At 32.2% G+C, this 24,049-nt stretch overlaps 3 protein-coding genes across 8 annotated transcripts; 2 read left to right on the top strand and 1 right to left on the bottom strand.

Moving 5' to 3' along the window:
• Window positions 330–3,125, top strand: LOC18613091 (rho GDP-dissociation inhibitor 1). The gene is made up of 5 exons (XM_007050150.2): window positions 330–681; window positions 1,387–1,450; window positions 1,573–1,794; window positions 2,222–2,346; window positions 2,924–3,125. Exons 1-5 carry the CDS (start codon window positions 457–459, stop codon window positions 2,990–2,992), a joined length of 705 nt encoding a protein of 234 aa, XP_007050212.2. The 5' UTR covers window positions 330–456; the 3' UTR covers window positions 2,993–3,125.
• On the bottom strand, window positions 3,345–11,982 carry LOC18613090 (phospholipid--sterol O-acyltransferase). Of its 5 annotated transcripts, none has more exons than XM_018129680.1 (16): window positions 11,601–11,982; window positions 10,786–10,921; window positions 10,503–10,647; window positions 9,376–9,545; window positions 9,198–9,274; window positions 8,124–8,337; window positions 7,861–8,035; window positions 6,806–6,905; window positions 6,506–6,600; window positions 6,270–6,321; window positions 6,054–6,125; window positions 5,508–5,676; window positions 4,898–5,002; window positions 4,731–4,815; window positions 4,559–4,648; window positions 3,345–3,454 (listed from the first exon to the last, which is right to left on the bottom strand). In XM_018129680.1, the coding sequence occupies exons 1-15, from the start codon at window positions 11,832–11,834 to the stop codon at window positions 4,567–4,569; spliced, it is 1,911 nt and encodes a 636-aa protein (XP_017985169.1). In that variant the 5' UTR covers window positions 11,835–11,982; the 3' UTR covers window positions 3,345–3,454; window positions 4,559–4,566. The 5 variants fall into 5 exon arrangements, 4 of the variants coding, with proteins under 4 accessions (XP_017985169.1, XP_017985162.1, XP_017985177.1 ...); XM_018129673.1 differs by having other exon boundaries at window positions 3,368–3,574; XM_018129688.1 differs by having other exon boundaries at window positions 3,368–3,574; window positions 9,481–9,545.
• Window positions 12,365–18,178, top strand: LOC18613089 (exocyst complex component EXO84B). Of its 2 annotated transcripts, XM_007050144.2 has the most exons (8): window positions 12,365–12,676; window positions 12,758–12,855; window positions 12,953–14,000; window positions 14,573–15,064; window positions 15,602–15,787; window positions 16,577–16,701; window positions 17,300–17,481; window positions 17,608–18,178. In XM_007050144.2, the coding sequence occupies exons 1-8, from the start codon at window positions 12,581–12,583 to the stop codon at window positions 17,829–17,831; spliced, it is 2,451 nt and encodes an 816-aa protein (XP_007050206.2). In that variant the 5' UTR covers window positions 12,365–12,580; the 3' UTR covers window positions 17,832–18,178. The 2 variants fall into 2 exon arrangements, with proteins under 2 accessions (XP_007050206.2, XP_017971790.1); XM_018116301.1 differs by having other exon boundaries at window positions 17,300–18,178.

The following is a 24,049-nucleotide window of genomic DNA, read 5'->3' as shown; positions in this document are numbered from 1 at the left end:
AGATATTCGAGTACGAATTTAAATAATAGTTTAGAAAATTAATTAAATATATATTAAAATTCAAATAAATTGAATTAAAATATTTAAAAAATAACAAATATTTTAACCGTTAACGTCTTATATAATAAATTTTAACTATATTTTACGATCTACTGTGTCCACGTTTACACGGACGGAGACAAAGACACATATGATTAGAGACAAGACACGGACAAATAGACAAACAAACTCAGTGTTGCAAGAAATGAACTAAGAAAGTGTTAGACAGAGGGACGTATCTGACTTTTTGCCTGTGTACAAAATACGTTATGGACCCCTTTCCTTTTCCTTTTCCTTTCTCACTCACCCTTTTCAATTTCTAAATAGTCATCTTTGAACATTTTTTGTCTCAAAAACTTGAAAAAGGGTTTTGTTATTGTGTACCCATTTTGCGCATTGTTCACTGTAGAGAGAGAGATGGAGAGTGGGAAGAGAGCAGAAGCAGGGCCATCAACAGGTGCTAGTGAGGAGAAGCAAGAGAGAGAAGAAAGGAAAATGACTGAGAAACCATTAGCTGTTGAGGTTTGTGATGATCATGAAGAAGACGAAGAAGATGAAGATAAGGAAGATGGTGTCGGAGCTGTGGCTGGTTTTGTTCCTGGACCTCTTCTTTCTCTCAAGGAACAGATTGAGAAAGACAAGGTTTTTTATTTTTTATTTCAAAAAAAATGTTTGCTTCTTTTTCAATTCTAAACTTGCTTTCATCTTCTGACTTTTGTTTGAAATTTTGAGTTAAGTTCTTTCTTTACCTTGAATTCCTTGATGTGTTCCTTTGAACTCTTGAGAAAATTATGATTTTCATTTTTTTCCTCCAACGCCATTGCGGTGCTGCTATTTCGTTGGGCAGGAAAAGTAGGAGAAATTTATACTATATGCTAATCATAATTCTTTGTGAACCTAATGTAGTTTATAGGTTTAGTTATGTGTCCTTGCTCTTAACATATGACTTGGTTCTAAGCATTTGGGTTTGTTACATCTTTTATTCAGGCAAAGTTCATTTACCGGATGTTTTTCCATTGCTGCTTTGTTGGTTTTGGGATTTTAGACTGGGTAGTTGAAATGTTGATCTTCAAAGGGGGAAATGAAGTTACACAGTATTTCTACCAGACTTACCTCTGTTTATGTTTTTTCTATTTCCTTTAGATTGTTGAGTAATTTGAGTTCAATCTGCTTTCTTGTACTGGTGGAATTTTTTACTTTCTTTCAACAATGCTATATCAAATTTTCCATGACCTTTGCCAATGGCTTCAGTCTTCAGCGCTCCCTTGAAGGTTTATTTGTGCACTTTAATGCTAATTAAACTTGTGGCTTAGAAATTCATTTTGGCACTTAATTTTGCTCTTCCAGGATGATGACAGCTTAAGGAGATGGAAGGAGAAGCTTCTTGGTTGTGTTGAAGGAGACCTAAATGGTATGTATTGAGTGCCATTTGTTCTCCGCTTTTATGCAGTAATCGCCATTTAACTTGTGCTGCACACACATTTTTACCAAAGTTAATTTTTACATTAATGTTTTAATTGTCCGATTTGCTAGGCCAAATGGAACCTGAAGTCAAATTCCACTCCATAGGAATTATTTCTGATGACCTTGGGGAAATTAATTACCCCTTGCCCATTGATAGGAATCAGAATGGTCTTCTCCTGTTTACTCTCAAGGAAGGATCTCAATATCAGCTGAAGTTATCATTTAGTGTTCTGCACAACATTGTTTCTGGTTTAACGTACTCCAACACAGTGTGGAAGGCAGGGCTTCAAGGTGAAGTATCTTTTCTTTTCTGTTTTTATTTAAGGTGCATTAATTATGTTCTAACATGGTAATTGCAGCTGACATCGTGGATTGCTGAGTGGTTGAGTGGTATATATTCTGCTTTGATTAATGGTGGAATATACATTTTGTAGTCTACATGTGTTCTTCATACCACAGAAGCAATCAAGAATCCAAAGCTCTTGATACTAGCAGGCATAGGCTCTTTCTAAATGTGCTTTATTTGTAGGTCAAGTTGGTGAAGGTTTAGTGTGATTTTGCTTAAATAGCTACTACACATTTATTTATCTATATTTATCTTATATTATCTAGATTATTAGTCTATGGCTTTTAATAAAATCTTATAAATCATTCTTTCTTAATAACTGGTATGTTAGCGAATGAGGTTTTTCATTTTAATTTATTTTTTTCTTGTCAGTTGATCAAAACAAAGGAATGTTGGGTACTTTTGCTCCTCAGCGAGAACCATATGTGTACATCTTGGATGAAGAGACTACGCCATCTGGGGTGCTGGCAAGGGGAATTTACTCCGCAAAGCTTAAGGTATGTATGGATGCATGCACCCTGAAAAATTAGTGCCTAACTATGCGTATTAAGCAAGATTACAATGTTTGGCTACAGATTTGATATTCGTGACATGTTTTCTTTTATTCTGTCCTACGATTACCTTCATTAAGGTCAAATGTGTATAATATGAATAGTTAATCCCTTTGATTGGCTGTAAACTGAAAAAGTTCATCTTGGTGGAAAATGAAGCCAGAATTGGAATCAGACAAGACCAAGGAATTAGTAATACGTTCATGGGGTATGAATTTTGGTAACTTAACAGTTTTGTTGAAGGTTTCCTATTCAGGGCATGTAATTTGTTGTTTTGTCTTTGTAATCTACAATATCCCTTTTTGTTACTGTTGTTAGGAGGGATTTGTTGGATTTCCCTTTTGTAATTTTACTTGTAGGGACTTTAACGTATGTGTTTACATCTGAACATTTGGTTCATTGGTTAAACAGGGTTCGAATTCCCCTTCTTTCAATTATAAAAAAAAAAGAAACTTTAATATATGTGCAAATTCATCCATCCTTTTTCTCCCTGATTTTCATTATTGATTTTGCTTCGTTGCAGTTTGAAGATGATGACAGAAGATGCCACATGGAGCTCAACTACTCCTTCGAGATAAAGAAGAGCAGCTAGCCAAGTTGTTTTCAAATAGTTTTGTTTCTCGTTTTCTCCCAATTCCTTTTCTGTTTCATGAACTTCATACATGTTTGTGGAGTTATCAATTAGACAATACAATCTTTGCAGGCAGAGTTAAACTTTTAATGTTTTTGTGTATGTGACTTGTAACTAGAGCACTCTCCATGCAATTTCCCTTGTTGCTATGACTCGGTAAGAAGAATCAAACTGAAAGTTGCAGTGCCAGCAATCCATTTTATAGGCTAAACCTTTCTTCGTTTAGTTGTCTGCCAGGGACAGGGAGAATCTCAATTCGTTTAGTGTTAGTGTCTGGGAGACCTTTGAAATGAGGCTGATGTCCAATGTAGAATTTCAATCCAGCAAGACTCAGGATGAGACCACCTCTCTCCTTCATTAGAATCTAAATCTAGACCATGTTTAGGCCTTGAACACAGGTAACTAAGTGCCATGGACGTTGACCTGTAATTGGAAGAAACTGTGCATCATGATATACAAAAAGAATGAAAGGATGCAATAGCTGCACAACTATACATGCCAGAGACACAGCGCCTTAATTTGCCTGGTACGGTGTCTTTTCACCTAAAAGATAAGGTTCAGAAGAAGCACAGAATGAGACTAACTCCTATTTAATACAAACCTATGCTATGTGCCCTGACATTAGCAATTTAAATTTTTTCATCACCGTCTTCAAAAAAATCATGAGAAAAATGTTTCAAATCTAATAACAAATATATATATATATATATATATATATATATATATATATATATTGTGTTCTTTTAACTTTTAAAATACGAATATATTCATCCAAATGTTGAAATTGAGCCTTTTTTTTTTCGTTATTTTTAGTTCTTGCATATTTTGTTGATAGATTTTGTATTATATTTTGAGATTATATTAAACAATTTATTTATTTTATTCTATTTCTTTTACTATATGTTTATTCCTTGGATTTTGAGCTTGAGTCAAAAGAGAGAAAGTAAATATGGGCCGGACCGAATGGGGCTGAAGCAGCAGCAGCCCACTCCTTTGAACCCCTCAAATCTCCCCTCTCCTCATTGTGCCAAAAAGTTTTGAAGAAAACACTATCATGTGGTGGGTAAATAACCTTCACCCTTTAGGAGCCATTCTCATATATGTATAATCAATAAGGTTCATGAGTATTACAAAGTTCAAAACTCAACAAGTTCGGTTGGCTTGACAGTGAACAAATCAAATTTGAGTGGAATCCACGAGTAGCTTGATTCCCTATGCAGATACCATGATCACTTTATCTATTCCATGATTTCTATTTGTACATTGCTTCTTTTATAACTTTAATAAATAAACAAAATTAGAAAACAGAGTAACCAACCATTTTTCCCCAATAAAGAAATCAAAATTTCAAAGCAAAAATAATTAAGTAAATCATTTAAGCATGGCGACTCTAAATGTTAAAAAAATTTATCAAACAGCAGGAAAACTCAAGTGATACATCTCATACTACCATTTTTCAAATTATTAGTAATCTCTTTGCCCAATTTAAATTTTAGTTAGATGAAGAAGAAACAAGAGGTTAGGTACCTTCCAATCTATACATAATGCAGGAGTGTATCAGCTGAAGAATTCCTTAACCTACAGCTCTGTCCCAAATGAACATCACCGAATACATACCTACATCAAGTAATACAAATCAAAATATAACTTGGGAAGAGGAGAATGATACAGAAATAATTTTTTTTTTTTAAATGTAAACCTGTATTCACAGTATTCAGGCCACGCACACCGAGCTTTTCCATAATCCCAGTAGCAGTCCTCATTCCTCAAGGGCCCACGCTTAGCTATCAGCATCATCGTAAGTCAGCAAAACTCAATTTAACCTTTTGGAAAGAATAAGTAAAATAATAGTACACCAAGTTTCACCTTTTGTAACAAAATTGGACTTTGTATCAAGATGAATATCATGCCAAATCTGGAGCCATAACTCTCGCATTAGAACCGGTGATCTAACTATGTTCCTGTGATTTGCTACATGAAGATGACATCAGTTTAATCCACTTGTAGTGATAAGGAATATGATTTAACATGTTGACTCAATTTTCCAGTAAAAGGAATTGCATACAAGTTGAAAGAGAGCACCTTAACTCATCTACACAGCATAGCACAAAACCTACCTCTATATGAATCTCCTCAACTTAATTCATGCTAAGTAGCTAACATGAGTGGAAGACAAGCTCTTCAGTTAAATGATCTTGAATATTTAATTAATTGTGTTTTAGCAAGAATCCAAGAAATTTATATATTGTGCTGAAAGTAAATTAGTTGAAAGAAATTTATCCCAAACCAGTGAGAGCCACTTATTATAAGATGTCTAATTTGATGTCAGCATAGAGCCATGAGAACCATATTGCTGTGCTATTTAAGATTCTCCAACAGCACAGTACGAATACAATTAAGTTCAACATAATTTGAAGTCAAAGTTCTATAAAAGCCATGCTTCATTGAGAAAAGCATTCAAGGTCATGTCACGCACCTTTATCTAGCTCCCAAACTGCTGTCCTCTGTCCTGGAATGCTTTCAGAGTCTTCATAGTAGGTTATGTATTTGACTCTAGGTGACCTTGTCATATTGGGAACTATATCTTGTTCATAATGATGCTCAACATTCAATTCCACTTGTACATCAGACCCATCATGCTCCGACTGCATTATGCAGGATAATATGGTTACTATTTCAAACTCTCATAAAATAGGCCATATTTCAAATATAGGATATAAAAACCATAGCAAACGTACCCAAGGCCCTAGCAATATCAGATAAATAGAGCTTCTTATGTTTTAACCTATTCACTGCACGTATGAACTACTCATTTTATTATATAAATGGACTGAGAGAAACATGCAACAAAATATGTTATACAGCTATCCTCAGCTAGCTCATCAAACTAACCACAAAAACTAGCAATTGGATATGTATGATGCATTAAAAATCCAAAAGCTAAAAACTTTTATAAATTATCATCAAAATGACACATCAAGGCACTTGTATCTACAAGATTTACTAAATTGACTAGTGGAACCTGTGGAGCCCTTGTTATATTCACTCTTTGCCCAAGCCAGTTCTTGCACCAAGATAGGGAATGATACGGTACCTGTCACAAATATGGGTCTGTTACTTATATGTAAGTCTTAGACCTGAAACTATAAAATGTAGATCAGCAACAGCAATCAAGAAGCATATATTCTTGATGCATGTGAAAATTGAAACAGAATGATGTAATGGTCACTGAGCTCACTGTCTCATCTCCACTTGCAGGTCCTGGATTCCCTTCAACCTGATTCCCTGACCTACAAGAATAAGTGCAATGCCATTCAAAGGTTAAATCTAGAAATCAAATCAATTTCCCCATATTTATTACTGGCATTGCTTTACTTCATTTACAAAAAATAACAATTATTGGAGGAGCTGTTTTAAAAATAATTATCAGGGAAAGAGAAATACAGTAATTCATCCAGTGTGGATGATGCATACCGTGAGATAAGTGATCCTTCAATTTCATAGATGACATCTGTTATTATCCAATTGTCAGGGTAAGGTTTGCCACTTGGTGCAAAATAGTAACCAACCTGCTAGAATCATCATTAAACACAATATAGTCATAAAATAAGCACAATAAGTAATAAAAAAGCAATCATAATGTGTAACAGTTATTGTCCTTTTCTCTATTTTCAAAGTTTTCATTCATACAGCATTTAAGGGATTCTCAATGCATAGCAATGGGTTCAAAAATGAACACTATAATTAGAATTTGTATTCAAAATGTTACTTTACCTCAGTCTTTGAATCTATTCCATAGATACAGAAAACATTTTTTATAGGTGGTCTATCCCACGGTGTAAAAGGATTCAGAACAGGATCGTCATGATATGACCTGAAAAATATAGCATTGAAACACATACCTGTCAAAATCTTTAAGTATATATATTACATAATTCATATTAATTAACTTCTAGGAAATTCATTATTCAAACTAATAGATGAAAGTACTATGATAAGCTACAACTAAAATAGAATTTCTTTTTGTCAAAGTATCAGCCAACAATGAGAAACAACCACAGATAGTGAAAGAAAACATTTGGAAAGCATCTGTGATTGGTCTTCAGTGGAAACAGATAGGTCAAGGTAACTTGGGTAATGTCCATTTAATGTCACCATTCCATTGCAGCACAGCATAATTTTAAGAAGTAGAATGTGACTCATGACTCTCAATAATGAAAGTACTTTGCTATGTACTAGTTTGTCAAGAATAGGCCAACATTAAGAAACTATAATAGATTGTTTAAAGTATTTGAAGTATCATAGCTTGCGGAAAAAATGAAAACTATCATAGATTGTGAAAATTATTTGGAAAGTGTCTGTGACGGTCAGTCTTCTGTGCGCATGAATAGGTCAAACAAAACTTTGTAAATGACTATTTATATGTTGTGAGAAACCTGAGCATGTGATAGTTCCATGCCTAACCACCTTTCTGCAGCTCCACATAATTTTATGAGGCAAAATGCTGCTCAAGACTCTCAAAATGAGTTTTTGATGGAAAACCACATCATACATCAGAAATTGCACCTATAACATAGGACAGCATGCATGATACTTTAGATGCCATTTAAGCAAATTTATGCTCAAAGAAGATTTAGAGTCCACAACTGGAATGTCAAGGCTTCAATTATTAAAGTCCACCACTGACAATAAATTTGACAAAAACCCTTCTTAGAATCAATTATGTCTATACCATCCACCAGTGACACAGATATAGACATCTCACATAATGACCTAAAAAAGGTAAACATAACTCTCTCAAATGGCTTAAAGGTTGTGATAATACCCACTTTTTCAGTTGGTACAAGATCCTCTTGCTATCTGAATCATAATCCTCTATAGCTTTGAAAAAGGTCCCATCTGATACATCACGAGCTGAAAATGATAACTGTGTGGGGAGTCCACATTCCATGCTAGACAAGTTGGTCTCGGCAAATTCTGAAACTGATGGATAGGCATCAAACCCTGTTGATAGAAGACATTGATGTGAGCTTTATAGCAATTACCTACACTGTCCCAAAATAAATAAAAAGGCATGATTCCAAAGCTTTACCACGGATTGAAGGAATTTCAATGTTGATTATATTTGTGGGCCATCCAGAGTAGTTTGAATGAAATTCCTCTTGCTCACACTGATAGGTATGATGATCCTTCCTGATTCCACCAGAAAAATGCTTCAAATATTTGCCATCTGCCCTACAATACTTTGAAAATGGCATCATCCATAATGAAGAACCAAATGAATTGAACATCAATCGAGCTGTTCCCTGACACCTTGCCATAATATACAATAAACATTTGTTAAAAGATGTACCGACAACTAACAATATTGTTGATTCCCACAATTTCTTACAAGCCAATGAAAGTCAGTGACTATAGTTGATTGATATAGATTTCATCTCGGTAGCACAAGTTATTTAGGTTCATTCAAGACACATTAATGTCAAACTGAGGAGCTTTTTATATGGCCATAAAAGAAACACTAGGGAATTCCATTGCCAATTTCTATTCTTATATATGTCGTAAAGAACATCAATAGCTTATCTGCTATGCATAAATGTTTTAAATATCTCCAGATTTTGTTCCAGTACTATTGTATTAATGTTTTCCATTATTGCAATTCTTTACCAGTTTTGTGGATATCACTGGTAATCCTTCAGGTGGTTTTAAGGTTTTCAACAGCCTGTATTGCATTTGAAATCTCTAAGAGCTTAACATTTGTTCCTATCAGAGCAGCCTACAATTACCTTTCATCAACTCCTCCATGTTCATTGAATTTGTTACAAGGCTCTACCATAAGATTCATCCTCATATGCTATTTCCCTTCCTTCAAGGGGGCTAGTTGCAAATAGTCATATGATACAATCAAGAGCAAAAAATAAAGAGTAGATGCAGGAAAAAACAGCTTCAGTATTACGTCTTATGATATACTCCAGAGTAAACAGATCTATAATCCATATTCAATATCCATTACTAATTCCATATGCATGCATGTTTATCAATTGTCTAATTGAAAAGGAATCATGATTAGTTAAGCTGTTTTCCACTGCAACATATAAAGCAAAGCTGCTAGAGAAGTTTAGGCAGGAAGTGTTGCTCTAAGAGAGAGAGAAAATAGAAAGGTAACCTCAGAAACAGGAAGGCCAAATGTGTTTCCAGAAAGTGCTGCTTTGACCGTCTCAATTGCACCAAGAAGAGGAGCTCCTAGAAGAAAAGGAAAAACAAAATGAGGCCAAAGGAATGGTAGACATGACTTTCCCGGGTACAACACCTTATGTAAAGGATTGGAATTCAAAGGATCATACCAACAGCAAAATAGGCATAAATATGCTCATCCAACCATTGGATGTACTGTTTTGGTGCAATTTCTAGCTTTAACCACTCCAAAAAATAACGGAAAACATGATTACCCAATGAATGAGCAAACACAACTGATGGCCCCCCACGAAGTTTGAGAGCAGTTTCAAATGTCAGCCTGCAATCCGAGTAGCACCACTGATTTAATAAGCAAACTCCATTGTCACAATAATACAATAAATTTGCACAATTGGATATCCAAGTTATGGTTAGGATTAATTTAGTTTACCATCAACGATAAATCCTGAAAATTCAACTTAGAACAAGTCTAAAACAGTGCACTTCCAACTTATCCTGTAGTTAAAGTGGCTGAGTAGCATCTCAGCCCAATGGATCGATCAGGGTTCAAGTCTTGGGAAACATAGGAATTGGATTCTTATGTTTGGTTGCGTAGAGAAATCAACAATCAGAGCACAGTCCAATAGGTATTTTATACCTCATAGATAAGCACTTAGAGAATCACAATTATTTTCTGTCAGACTCAAATTCAGAAAAACAAGTAATGGCGACTACATTATACACCAGAATCAACTTCCCAAGCAAAACTGTAAAAGTAGAGTGCTCTAGCAAGTTCCTGAAATAGAAAGTTTGAACTTCAAATTTGCAAAACAATAAACTTTAGGTATCTTTAGTTTAACAGAACAAAGAACAGGACATAGAAGAATCCAAGCAGTTTAGTAGTAAGAACCATAATAAACAAATACAAGCAGAACATAATTTCCGTTACTCAATTCCAGAATCATAACTTCAGTCACCAAGAGGAGATAGACAATCCTTTATTCAAATTCAACGTCATCTTAAGGCCTTCTATGGTGCCCAATCAATCATAATGAACAAAGCCTACTATTTGGCATTAGACATTGGTGAAGATCAAATTCTTTTGAAAAAAAATTGTACAAAGCAAAATCTTGTCAAGAATAGAAATGTCATGAGGAACATATTTACTTTCATTTTGGAAGTAAACATCCAAGACGCACTAAACGGTTAGTTACTACAAATAAAAAATTTACTCAGGTACATGCAACATAACTAGTAAGAACAGAATGCACCAGAGATAGGTAGAAAATATACATACTTTAACTTGTGAAAATAAAGATCTCTCTCCTCAAGCAACGACGGTGGCAATCTCCAATCATATGGAACAGCTATGATTGCATTAGCCTCAATACCAAATTCAATGCACCACTTAACCCATTCTTTCCACACTGAAGAAAGAGGGCCTGTTACCACAAAGAAATATTAGTTAAGCATGCCAGGTTATTACAACTAAAAGCATTCTGGACACTCTTGAACTACATTTTGAAGCATAGGTTGCGGAAATAAGAAAAAGCAAAACAGGAAAAAGAAAAAGAGAGTACCTGTAATGTAACCTGGATCAAGTTCTGTAATAGCAGAAAGACCACTATCAGGCCGCGACTTGCATTCTGGGTGATCTGTTTGGTTGTAAGGATCAAGTAACATGCACTTAAGCCAACAATTTACAGCTGAGAGGAGCTGCAGATCAAAGGAGAATGATAACCTTAGGATGTAAAAAGAACAAACCATTCCCCGTACCAGACATTTACTAAACACTTATTCAATAAAATCCTACATTGTTAGCAAAGGCCAGGAATACATACGCTTTAAAGAAGAACATCAAAGTCACTTAGAACCTACAATACATCATAAAATTTCACTTAACCAAAAATTCAAGTGAAAATAAATGATGCAATAAGAAACAATTTTTTTTTCTTTTTTTTTTTAAAGAAAACCCAACTTAATGTAAACCTTGTAATTTAATCCAAGTGTAGCATTGCTAAAATAGTATTCCACAAAACTAGGATGTGGGATTACCAAACTAACTCTAGAATAAAGAAATAAATTTATATTTACATAAAGAAACTCAAAGAAAAGACTCAATTTCTAGATTCTGTCCAGCTTAGATGTAAAGCCATGTCTATAAACCAACCACACTTTTACTTTTTCCAACATTTAGGTTGGGTATTTTCTTTTCTTGCCATGTGTTTCATTTTCAAGAATATTCCACAAAGAGGTCCCAAGAATCACACAGATTCTACGCATAACAGAAACATAAAAGCAACTGTAGAATCCAAAAAGGAAAAGAAAAGCTTTACGAAACGACAAAGAAGATTCAGTAAAACGACAACAAGGGAGCCAAAGGAGGGTTCATTACTTTAGTAGTATCCAGCCAAACCAAGTCGAGGGGATTGAAATCGAGAGGAGAGTACGGGCAGTCGAGAATGGACCATGCTCTTAACTGAGTTGATGCGAATCCTGGTATTATTATCCCTGACAGCTTTGAATAGTCTCCATTGAACTCTCCTTCGCTGAGTTCAAACGTTCCCAGGAGAAGAACCGCCGCCAGGGCGACCGCTAAACGACGGCGTTGTTGTTCTTCTCCGCCCATGATTGCTCTTTATCTCTCTCTCATTTCCTAGCACCCGCAGCCCAAAACATCATACTATTCGTGTTTGATGACTGACTATCGGTTGGGGAAAGTTGGAATTTTTGGTGCCGTTCGCCTTTGTTTTGTTTTTTCCGTTGTGCCACCTCGGTTTCTGTTACTTTTCCAAACAACGTCCAATTTCGCGTATAAGACTTCAATTAGGCCTGGGCCGGTTTGGATTTTAACCTGGGCCGAATTCGGGCTCATTAGAGGAACTTGTCCAAATTGGAGTTTTTCTTAAATTTGGTGATATTTTAAAAAAATAATTATATAATTAATATTTTTATAAAAAAATTATAAAAATAGTGTATTAAAATATATAAATACATATATATATATTATTAGGTGGTATGAAATATTTTAGTTTCAAATGTGTGGTCTAATTACAGCAACCCGACCCGAATTACTTTAGTAAAAACGGCAGCGTTGAGGTGTGACTAACAACATCCCCGTGGCGCCAAAACCAAGAACCAAAACGGAAATAGAAACGCAGCGAAGAAATCGAAGCTGACTCTGTTTTTCGACGGCAATGGCACAAGACGACGTCACAAAGCTCCAAACGGCACACTTGCACGAATCTATAAAGTCAGCTTTCATTTTCTTCACACAATTTGAATCACGTTCGTTTGACGGCAAAACAATATCCCATCGAATCTTCTTCTACGTCTACCACCAGATTCCAGTTCCGAGACCACAACCACCAGGAGATGGACGACGCCGCCCATTCCGATACCAGCTCCGGCATGTCCTCCGTCTCCAGCGACCTCGACGCTAAGACCGAGCTCGAGTCCATGGCTGGAAAGGTAAATTAAGTTTTGAATTTTTTTTTTCTTTGTTTTCTTTAAGAAAAAAGAAAATTGAGGTGAATGTTGTTTTGGTTTTAGGGAATTAAGCATCTTTGTTCGGAGCTTCTCGAGCTAAAGGCGGAATCAGATGAAGATTTCCACAGAAATATTTTCTCTAATTATTCTTCCTTTGTCAGGTAATTTCTTTTCTTTTTTCTTTTTTTTTCTGTTTTAATTGAGTTCGTTCGAAGTTGCAATTTGTTTTTTAAAATTCATTATACTTTTTGCATGCAGAATATTTGATGAAGTAAAAGGAATGGAAAATGAACTGATGCAATTAAAGAGCCAAGTTTTTACTCAAAAGAGGCTTGTAAAAGACCTTATAGATGGAATTCATTTAAAACTTTTATCAGAGGAAACAATTGACTCAATTCTTCAAGAATCTGAATCTGCTGAACTATCTTCTCCAAGCGAGTTGGAAGTTCATATCGATAACATTTTAGAAACATTGGATATTCTCATGTTAGAAAACAGGGTGGATGAAGCAATAGATATTTTAGAAATGCAGGATGAAAATTTACAAAGGATGCAATATGAAGATAATTCTTCAGCGGACTTGTTACTGTTGTATAATTCAGCATTTTCTGAGAAAAAGGCTATGCTTACTTTACAGTTGACATTATCTGCTGAAAATCCTAGAATATCTGCTGCTGAACTTCAAAAAGTGTTAGTTGGAATTTGCAGACTTGGTGACAGTCATCTTTCAACTCAATTGTTGCTTAAGTATTACCATTCGCGTATAGCAACTGGAATGCATAATCTGCAGTGTTCACAATCTTTTTTAGATGGTTTATATGTTAAAGAACTTGCAAAGTTTGTGTTTTCTATGATTTCTCAAGCAGCAAGGAGCTTTATGATGTTATATGGAGAAACTTCTCCTCATGCTTCAGAACTTATTCAATGGGCCCGGGAAGAAACCAAACTGTTTGTTGCTTCATTTAATACATATGTGAAGTCCAATTCTGACATAAGCAAAGGGTTATCGACGGCAGTAGAATCCATGCAGTTTGCAATGTCCTATTGCTCCTTGTTAAAATCTCAGAGACTATTCCTAAGACCATACTTGATCAAGCATATTCGTCCTTGCGTGGAAGAGGTTCTACAGATACACATAGACCATTTTAAGAAAGTTATCAGTATGTTTACAGCAACTGACACCTGGGTTTTGGGTAGATATCTTATCTCAGAAATTTTAAGTGAAGGGAATTATATGGTTTTTGGGCAACAGCCAGAATATTGCCATCTCACTAACAGTGGCTGGAAGTTTGTAACTCTGTTGCAGGTTTGCTTCATCTCTTTCCTATATTAATTTTGTAAGCAACTCAGCCTTCTATGCATATGTTTATACCAATTTCTTCACAGGTAAACTGAATTTGTCTGTAAAATATAGGATATAACAGCCAACTAAATATACAATTGTTCCCCTATCTCTTACCTAAGGCCTAAACAACCATCGCTTTCAAAACTAGCTCTTTTAACGTATTATGTTATTGCTATCAACTTCATTGCCTAAACAACTAGATATCTGTAAATATATCTACCTAATTTCTTTCCTTTTTAGAGTTAGGAAGAGGTAGCTACCTATTTTTTCCCTTAATAAAACCAGTAAAAGGATGAAACCCTGAAACCAGTACACTATAATTTGTTCCCTCATATAGTTTGTTGGATTCCCTTTATAAAAGTGCCAGAGCTTTTTGGGAAGTGATCAAATCGTGTTTTCCTGAAGTGTCAAATTAAGGATAATTCACCAGGGATAAAAATTTCTCATATGTTCAATTTGAGTCACACTAATATTGTGCTATATGTACCTGTAGGTGCAACTGAATTTTACGCATACCATTTTCCTCTTTTCAGGCTATCATAGCAGATGTCACCCCTTTACTTGCCATTCAAATTGAAGGTTCTATCCTTAAAGGACTCATGAATCTCTTCACAGACTACATAGATATCCTTGAGAAAGCTATTACCTTTGAAACACATGGTTCCGAGAGAGGTTCAAGAAGAACTTCAGCAGAGTCGTTGCCACAACAGATTTCCATGCTTGCTAATTTATCAACATTACAAAATTTCTTCTTCAAGATCATCAGAAGTTTCTTCAGGGGTACTGGTTACATGAATTCTGAACTAAGGAAGAAAAAATCCATTGATTTACAACAGAAGGAACTTGATGGATGTATACTTTTCATTCAAGAGGCTGCTGCTCAGCTCAGATCTCATTTCTGCCAGCAATTTATAAATGGAATGATGTCCCTTGAAACTGGCTCTAAACTTATTAAAGAAACCTGCACTGATAACCAGGAAGAGCTAACCACGTTTCATGATGAAATGCCCTCTATTGCATTTCAGGTAACCTTTGCTTCTGTTATTATGTGACAAACATGCTTTTAAATGTTGTAATAAACTGGTATAATTCCTTTCACAATTATCATAAAATCCTTTTCGTCTCCCCAAATAAGATATATGTTGGTATAAATGTCTTGTTCACGTGGTAAAGAATTGAAAGGGTTAGGAAACATTACACTGTAAAGCATGAATGAAAGTGCATAGGCACACCATGCCATAAGTTTTCATGGTACCTGTTTCAGGTTATAAAGATATATGTTAGTGTTTTAGCTTTGTTCTGAATTTCTGATGGCACTATATCTAATTGTGTTAACATAGTTATTTGATTTGTTGGATTTGGGCCCTTTTTTTTGTTTATAGGTCCTTTTTTTCCCCTCACTTTCCGAAGAAAAATGGCATCTTTGATACAAAATCTTGTGAAAAAGAAAAGTAGCTACATATATTTGGATACATTAGATGTGACATTTATCCAATGAGACCAATTAGGGTTTAGTTTCTAGCTTATTTCATATGGTTTTCATTTTGGTTTGCAACAAGCAGGTACTGTTTTTAGAGCTAAGAAAAGTTGATAAACTTGCTGAAGAAAATGTCTTTGAAGAGGATTGGTTGATGGAGCTGTTAAGGGAGTTGATAGAGGCTATATTTTCTTGGATAGTCAACAACAAGGAGATTTGGAGATATACAAAAGAGAATACACCTGTCCAACTTTCTGACATTTTCAGTCAGGTATATTTATTCTAATGCCAGAAAATTGCTGGAAATAAATTTTGTTACACCACTATCCACATCAGTTTCTGTATTTTTTTTATTAATATTGTTTTAGATTTGAAGTCTAGAAACTCAACTTTTTTGGCACATTTACCTAGTGAATAGCTTTATTATTAACATAGTATTTGGATACCTAAAACCTTTGGTTCATTTATCCAGACAAATCTGCAGGAAGCAAATAATGGTTAACCTTCAAATTATACATGTTTCCTTTTCCAAAGTGTTGGCTGTGATAAAACATATCTTTTTCTGCCATTTGGACATGTTGAAAGTCTGTTCCCTCTTGAAACCTCAAGTTTCAAACCTCTATAGTTTTATGTCCCACCTTAAACAACACCATATTGTATGACTCCGTGTTTCACTGTACCTGCAGTTTAAAGTTCTTAAATTAATTTTCTGCACTGTACCTGCATTGTCGGTATTTGGCAGAATTATAATTTCAAAGTTATGGATCAGCCATAGAATCCTAAATTAGCAGATATTCATTGAGAGTTTGAGACTTATTGTGAGCATATGTTTCTTCAGTGAATGTATTATTCAAAATCAACAACTAATAGCATACAATCTGGTAAGCATGGTTTAATTTGTTGAATTTTTTATTTTCTTCCTTTCCTTCAGACCATTAAATGTAAGGAGAAATATATCGAAGAGGCTCAGATAGCTTTCATCTAGACAGCTACATTGTATTTCCAATATGTGCAGTATTATATATGCTGATTGATGTGCTAACTCTTGTTGCTAAAACAGTTTGTCTTGGACATGCATTTTCTGGTGGAAATTGTGAAATATGGAGGATACTTCTCCAAAATACCCTTGGTTCTACTAAGTCTTGTGGATTCAGCCTTTACTTCAGCTGGACTTGATCCTAAAAGGTGATATTTCAAGTCATTGTAGAGTGATCGATGCTAGGAAGCTTTAATGATTTATCCCATGCTTAAAAGAATCTCCAATATGCTTTTCGAAAAAAAAAAAAGAATCTCCAATATTCTAGTGTTTCTCTCATCTAATTCTAGTGTATTATCATACTAAGGTCTGGATATCAGATGGCCTACGAACTGCTTGGGATTCTCATAGTCATTTAAGCATGTAAAATTACTGGAGATTCTATTTGTGAAGGAACATCTCCAGTTTATGAACAAGTCCCAATCCATCAGGAACCTTGGGACTTAATTGCCATGTGGCATGATGTTTGTAAGCCAATAAAGCAAACTGCTTTGCTTGAGGGATTTTGAGTTCAGGTTTTCCTTTTCTTTATACTTTTGTAAATAGTTCTCTCGTCTTCTTCATTTAATATCTTCTATTGCTTGTGTTGTATGTAAGGATGAGCTTTTTCGCCACTTCTTTTGATAGATATGATTGTCCAGCATATAATGTATTATACAGTATTTAGAAGCCTTTTCACTAATTGTTTGCAACTTTGTCATTCTCTGAGTGAAGTTGTAATCCCTTCAACACATGTCCTTTTTTCAGTGATATTGACTGTGATGGATGCGCTAAAAATGCTGCAACTGAAGCAATTCAAAAGTTACTGGAGATCGAGAAAATGCAACTGTTTTCTAAAGATGATTCTGTTGATATTTTGGAGGAATCACATGAAAATGAACCTGTTCAGAATGAAAGTAGAAGAACTATGAAGGATTCTCTACTGTTGGGTGAGGATCCATCAACCACGGACGCAGTTGAAGTTTCCATTACAACAAAAAGCCCTTGTGAAGGGTCATTATCTCCTGCTGATGTTGAGGATTTTTCTGTTGATAAAAGTGTTGTGGTTTTGGCAGATAACTATGGGGGAATAGAGGACGTGGAATCTGAAAATGGCATTAGCCAAGCATGTGATGAACATGAGAAAACTGATTTGCCAGATCCATCATCATTTGATGGTTATGGTGACGCTTCTGAGCTAAGGGTTCCTAACAAGGAGGACTCTGGCAATGAAGCTGATGCCACTGATTCTGTCGTTAACGAGCTAGAAGATGATGGAAAGAAAGTCGTCAGGGACTAAACTTGCTTCTGCAATAGTGGAAAGCCAATGGCAGACACAACCTGGAGATATCTGGCTCCATAATCGGACCGGTAACAAGGGAAATGAAAAATGTAAAACTCACCATGGGTAGTTGAAAATAGTGAGAAGCCAGATGAAGGGAATTCCAGGATCATTGATGGTATTGACAGAGATGAGATACGGGCGAAATCCTTTTCGTTTAATCATATGAAATAAGATATGGAGGGTTTCACTTGTTGAGGGAAATATTTGATTCAAGGAATGAGAATTGGGGCAGCGGATTGCACTCGCAAGCTTAAATGACTTCTGTTGATTGACGAAATAAAATAGAGTAGAAATTGTTTTTATGATTTATTGTCATATTTCGCTAGTAAAAATAATTTTGAAATAACAACGGAACAAGCTAAAAAGATAAAAATATTTTTCATTATGATATATAATTTTTTTATTTTCATTTTATTTTAATTTTTAAATATTAATAATTGATTATTTAAATACTAATTTTTTATAATTTAATTATTAATATATTAAAATATTAATATTTTATTTATAATTTAAATATTATTGTAATTAAAAATTAATAATTTTAATTAAATTTTTATCTTTAAAAATATATTTTTTGTATAATATGTAATTAGAAACTTAAAAATTTTTATTTTAAATTCTTTTTTTCTTATTTTCCTTTCTTCTCTTTTGGTTGGCCATTGGAAATGTGGTCTGCGTAACAGTGCATCACTAAGCACCAGATCTGGCAGTGGATGCCAAATCTGGAGTTTTCTTAGTCGGATCTTGACGAAGAGCTCCAAATCCAGCTCTAAAATAGCCTCCGTCGCCACCTCTGCTACCTCCACTGCCATTGGTACTACCCTCTTTTGTGGTGGGTGAAAGATTAAGGGTTAATTTGTTTTGCAATAAAATATTTTTTGAAAAATATTTTCAAGATTTATATTTATTTAAAAAATAAAATATTAATTTTAGATATAAAACAGTTTACGAGTCAGTAAGATTAATAAAAATGTCTTACATCTTTTAAAGATGTAAGAAATTTTTAAAAAATAACCAAAACACTTTTATACTAAATTTATGAGTATAAATTTGATTAATATTAATATTTAACTTAAAATATTAAAAAATAAAAATATTAATATTTAACTTTAAAAAATTAATTTAAAATAGTAATATTTAAATTATACAATACTATTAAAATTTTAAAAAATATTTTTTAATGAAATCATTCAATACAATTAATTTTTTATTTATAAAAAGAATAAATCTTACTAATAATTATAATAAAAAATATTTCAATGATCATCATTTAATGAACACACATTTATAATAGGTTTAAATCTTACTAATAATTATAATAAAAAATATTTCAATAATCATCTTTTAATGAATACATATTTATAAATATAGGTTTTAGATATCTTACACAATTGATGAATATTTATATTTTTATAATTATGATAAAAAATTGATAAGATTGAAACTTTTGTTGAATATTGGAGATTACTTTCATTACAAATATGTGGTTAAATGTTTTGAAAAATATCATTATTGATTTTGTCCATTTTCATTTTTATTTTTAATTTTGATTCCAAATACGTGAAAATCAAATATCAATATTGTTTTGTAATTAACTTCTATTTATTATTTTAACACCTAAATAACTCCATCATGATGAAAAATATTTTTCATAAAATGATCCAAACAATAAAAAATATTTTCGATAGTTTATTCAAACAACAAAAAAATTAAATTTTCATATAAAACATTTTATATAGAAAAAATTTTCCGATGATAAGTCATTTTTTATTACCAAACAAGCCCTAAGGAGAAAGGCAGAACTTGGAATGGGAAGGGAGGAGGAAAAGCGAGAAAAAAATATTTTTATATAAATAGAGTTATAATTTTTCAAACTTATAAAAGATATTTTGGTCTTATCATTTTTAAAAATTATTCTTCAATCATGAAATAGTAAGTATCATGGAGGTTGGAATTAATTATTTCTTGATATTAGGTGATTTTGGGAAATAGAAGTTCTAGGGAAATGACATTTAGTAACCAAACAAAGGAACAAATGTTCTTTGGGAATAGAGGAGAAATGGCTTACAGCCAAAACATGTCGTTACTTTCTTAATTTCACTACCGGGTAGGGTTTGCGTAGTAATTTCACTACCCGTATCTGGTTCAGGTAGGATTTGGGTATCACCCCTTGGGTACTCGATACTCGAACCTGATTATGTTTTTTTTTTTAATTTTTTGTAATTAAAGACAAACCTATATTGTTAATTAAATTAATTCATGATTATCAATTAACTTGTAATATCTTTTAATACATATTCTTTATATATAATGTTAATTTATAAAAAATATAATTACTATTATATATATTTTAGGTAAATATACTTTAAATATATAAAGATATTTACTTTCTCTTTTGTATTAACATTATAAAAATTATAACTTATAAAATTATTAATTATAATATATATACCTTTATTTATATAAACTTATAAAATATATACTTAAAAAGAAGTTGTAAGATTAGAATACTTTGAAACCTAACTTTTTGTTTTTAATTTCATGCAATTAGTAACAAACTTATATAGTTAATTAAACTTGTAATGTTGTTTAAGTTGTTATTTGGATGTTTATTTTTAGTTATTTAAGTTGGTATTTGAGATATTTATTTTTGATTATTTAAATTTAAATTATATTATTTGTGTGTTTTATAAATTTAATTATTAGTGAATTATATGAAATATGGATGAAATATTACTGTATATAAATACAATAACAAATTTGGATTCGAGTAATTAAGTACCCGTTTAGAGCATTTTTTATTTTTTTTTACATAATCAGGTTTTTAAATGGGTTCAGGTAATTATCGAGTAGTGGGTATATATCAAAGTTCAAATTAAGACAGTAAATTTCAAAACTATTCAAGTAATTATAAGGTTCAAGTATCCCATTTACTAATCAGATTCGGATATCTCAGAATTAGTAGGTACCCTACCCGTTGACATCCCTAAGCATGACAATGACAGAGAGAGTGTTTATACTCTACATAGAGAGATTTTGGTTTTTAGTTTAATTATTTTGTAATTGTTATTTGGGGAAGACCTCATCCCTATCTATAGACAAGTTGGATAACTTCAAAACATTAACAAGCATTTAGTTCACGCAAATGAAATAAAAAAAATAAAACAAATATTTTGTATGAATAATAATTAGGTAATTTGACTTGTGTACTGAAATAAAAGAGAAATACAACTAAGATGTTGGCAAAATTATAATCAAGGAATGAGTAAAGAATAAAATAAAATTATAATTTTACCTTTTTTCTTGGAAATTTATAATTTTACCCTTTAATAATAATTGTTTATGTTTTATTTCATTTATTTTTTTTACTTTTTTTTGAAATAATGTTTGAAAAAGTCTCTAAATTATTTTAGAAAAATTAAATAAGCTTTTATTTTTCTATTACGTTGAATTAAATTTATATACTTTTATTTTAGATCAAACAAACTCTTATGACTAATTATTGAATTATTGTTTTAGTCAACATGCCACTTATCGTTTCATACTCATATGGATCTAAGTAGAGGGTGAAATAAGTCATCTGATCATACCATCATATCATATCAGTATGTAACGTTATTATCAATTATGACATATTAACATGTGATATTCATGAGCAGACCTAGCTTTATAAGGGTGGTGTCATCTGACACCACTCAATCGTTAAAAATTTATACAAATGTACTATTTATTTAGAGTTTTATATAGTTAATGATACTAATGAACCCATTAATTTCTTTGTAATTTTGTAAAGAGTGGGGTCAAAGACTCTAAATAAATTTATCAAAAAGTAATTTATATACTAATATTTAAATACTAAAGAATAAAAAAAATTCTTTCTATAATTTAAGATTTATTTAAAAAGTTAAAATTTAAACTACTCTCCCTCCCAAAAATTCAAGTCCTACCTTTGAGACTTGTAGTGAGGCTTTTCTTTTCAATTATTGGCTGTGTTTTTCACTCCCTCAAAATAACTCATCTAGTAATTTTTAACTCAAATTAAGTTTTTAAATACTTAATGTTTAAATATTTTTTGACTAATTTGATAATTTGAGACTGAAACATAATCTAGCTAATAGAAAATAGTATTACTTGTCAAATAATATCTTAAAATTGTGAGTCTTTCTTTTTATGATTTATTTTATAAATATATTATTTGATTATTTGATTTTTGTATTTAATTTTGGTTTGTGGATGCTTATAATTAGTTTTGATCAATGGATAAAAACTTGTCAAATTGTTAGTTGTTGAAACCACTCAAAAAAAATTTCTGGATTCGCCTTTGGTGATATTAGTGTCACGTAATATAGAATAACAAGTGACATTTTGATTAAGTTAAATATTAATTATAAAAGCTTATTTATCTCAAAATAAAAATATTACAACTTCTTTAATTCAAAATAAAGTCATTCTTGGATCTTTACCTCACAATGGATATTTGATAACTCTATAATATATAGTTATTTGGGTTTAATTTTGATATTAATTTATCTTAGTTCTTGTAATAATGTATAGAAATTAGTAAGTTTTATTTAATTATTTTAAATTAGTTATTTTATGTGAGTTAATCTAATTTTAGTTAATTTTATGCTTAATTTGATGCTAATATAGTTAAGATAGGTTGTTATTTATTTATTTGTGTTTTTATAGATATTTGATGAAAGAAGAATTTTAACGAAAAAAAAAAGAGCTATTTCAAATTGCAAACTTGCTACAGAGCTCCAAATAAAGTGATTCTTAGACCATTAAAAAGATAAGAGAAAAAGCTACAACTTTCATGTTACCACTTTGCCTAGTTCGGCTTGGAAGGTAGTTAAAAATCTTATCGAAGTTGATACACTGTAACAGTCCTAGAGCAATAACGATTTCTAATTGGGAAAAGCTATGAAGAGGAAATCTCAGCTGAAATTAACTTATTCCTTCACCTAACTTGACCTAACTTTAAAGCCCTATAAAAATAACTTTTCGGATGACTTAAAAAAAAAAACGAAATACCAGATTGACAGCTGAAAGTCAAGTCACAAAGTTATTGAAACTAAGAAGAAGTTGAAGGATTCAATGAGATTTCGAGATCAAGAATACAATTCTTGGGTTTTTCTATCTTTTTGTTATTTTCTTATTTTTCTTAGTTTGATTTGAATGTTTAAACTTTATTCAATGAAGATATGCGACGTGATGGGGAGCTAAGTTTTTAATTTAAGATTATGATTAAACTCAATATATAGTCTGAATTATTTATCTCTCTTTTACTTATGTTTGATTGATTTAAGTTATTTATTTTATTCTGTTCTTAATGTTTATAGTTGATTGGCCATCAATTAAACTGAATTGGAAACTTAGGTTAAATCTTGATGAAGAAGATTTAGGTAGACCTAGAATAGAATAGCATATGATTGAATACACTTAGTTGATTAGATTGTTTGATTTGCATATAAGGTAGACATACACCTGTAAGCCATACGTAGTCAAAATTAAAGCACAAACTGAATGAATCTTTTTACAATCTAATTTGTATAGACATATAGTAAATTAATTGAGAGATGTATTTTTATGAGAAACTCGACAGAGACTTGTAAATAATTTAGGACTCTAGGCTAACAACTTAATCTATTAAACTGAGTTAAGAGAAAAAGATAATATTCAGATGAAGTATTGAGGAATATCATATTCTTCGATCTGGTAATCACTAGAAGTTAATAATTTTGTTGATATATTAGTTTTAGCTTTTAGTTTATTAGTTTTAAATTTTAATTTTAATTATTTAGATAAAATTAAGATGTGTTAATTTTAGTAGTTAACAGTAAATATTTATTCAATTCTATGTGGGATCGACACTCTAATCATTTCTATACTATCTTGGTGATACATTCACTTGTGTAGGTAGAAAATTGAACAACAACATTCTTAAGTAATAAGAGGGTAATGGGTATTTAATGGAATTGTCATTCCATGAACCAAACTTATGCGTTATATTTATTATGAAATAAAGGGGGAAATGGAATAACCATTTCTCCTAATCAAACTTATCACTTTTTGCATAAACTAATGTTAGTCATTTTATGCAATAAAATTTAAAATTAAAAGTTTTTTTTTCAAACACACATTGTGAATATTATTTTGTTTTCACAATGTCA

This window comes from Theobroma cacao, chromosome 1, assembly GCF_000208745.1.
Source record: "Theobroma cacao cultivar B97-61/B2 chromosome 1, Criollo_cocoa_genome_V2, whole genome shotgun sequence".
Taxonomy (NCBI): Eukaryota; Viridiplantae; Streptophyta; class Magnoliopsida; order Malvales; family Malvaceae; genus Theobroma; species Theobroma cacao.
The sequence above is the reverse complement of the archived record's forward strand: the minus strand, read 5'-3'. Positions and strand labels throughout refer to the sequence as shown.

Bases quoted from the DNA above. Each gene is read 5' to 3' on its own strand.
- LOC18613091 (XM_007050150.2), top strand. From the start codon at position 457: ATGGAGAGTGGGAAGAGAGCAGAAGCAGGGCCATCAACAGGTGCTAGT. The intron at 682-1,386 runs GTTTTTTATTTT...TTGCTCTTCCAG, and splicing joins AACAGATTGAGAAAGACAAG to GATGATGACAGCTTAAGGAG. The intron at 1,451-1,572 runs GTATGTATTGAG...CCGATTTGCTAG, and splicing joins TGTTGAAGGAGACCTAAATG to GCCAAATGGAACCTGAAGTC.
- LOC18613090 (XM_018129680.1), bottom strand. From the start codon at position 11,834: ATGGGCGGAGAAGAACAACAACGCCGTCGTTTAGCGGTCGCCCTGGCG. The intron at 6,906-7,860 runs GTGGGTATTATC...TATATTTTTCAG, and splicing joins ATCTTGTACCAACTGAAAAA to GTCATATCATGACGATCCTG. The intron at 6,601-6,805 runs GTAAAGTAACAT...TGATTCTAGCAG, and splicing joins GAATAGATTCAAAGACTGAG to GTTGGTTACTATTTTGCACC.
- LOC18613089 (XM_018116301.1), top strand. From the start codon at position 12,581: ATGGACGACGCCGCCCATTCCGATACCAGCTCCGGCATGTCCTCCGTC. The intron at 12,856-12,952 runs GTAATTTCTTTT...TTTTGCATGCAG, and splicing joins AATTATTCTTCCTTTGTCAG to AATATTTGATGAAGTAAAAG. The intron at 16,702-17,299 runs GTGATATTTCAA...TCCTTTTTTCAG, and splicing joins GCTGGACTTGATCCTAAAAG to TGATATTGACTGTGATGGAT.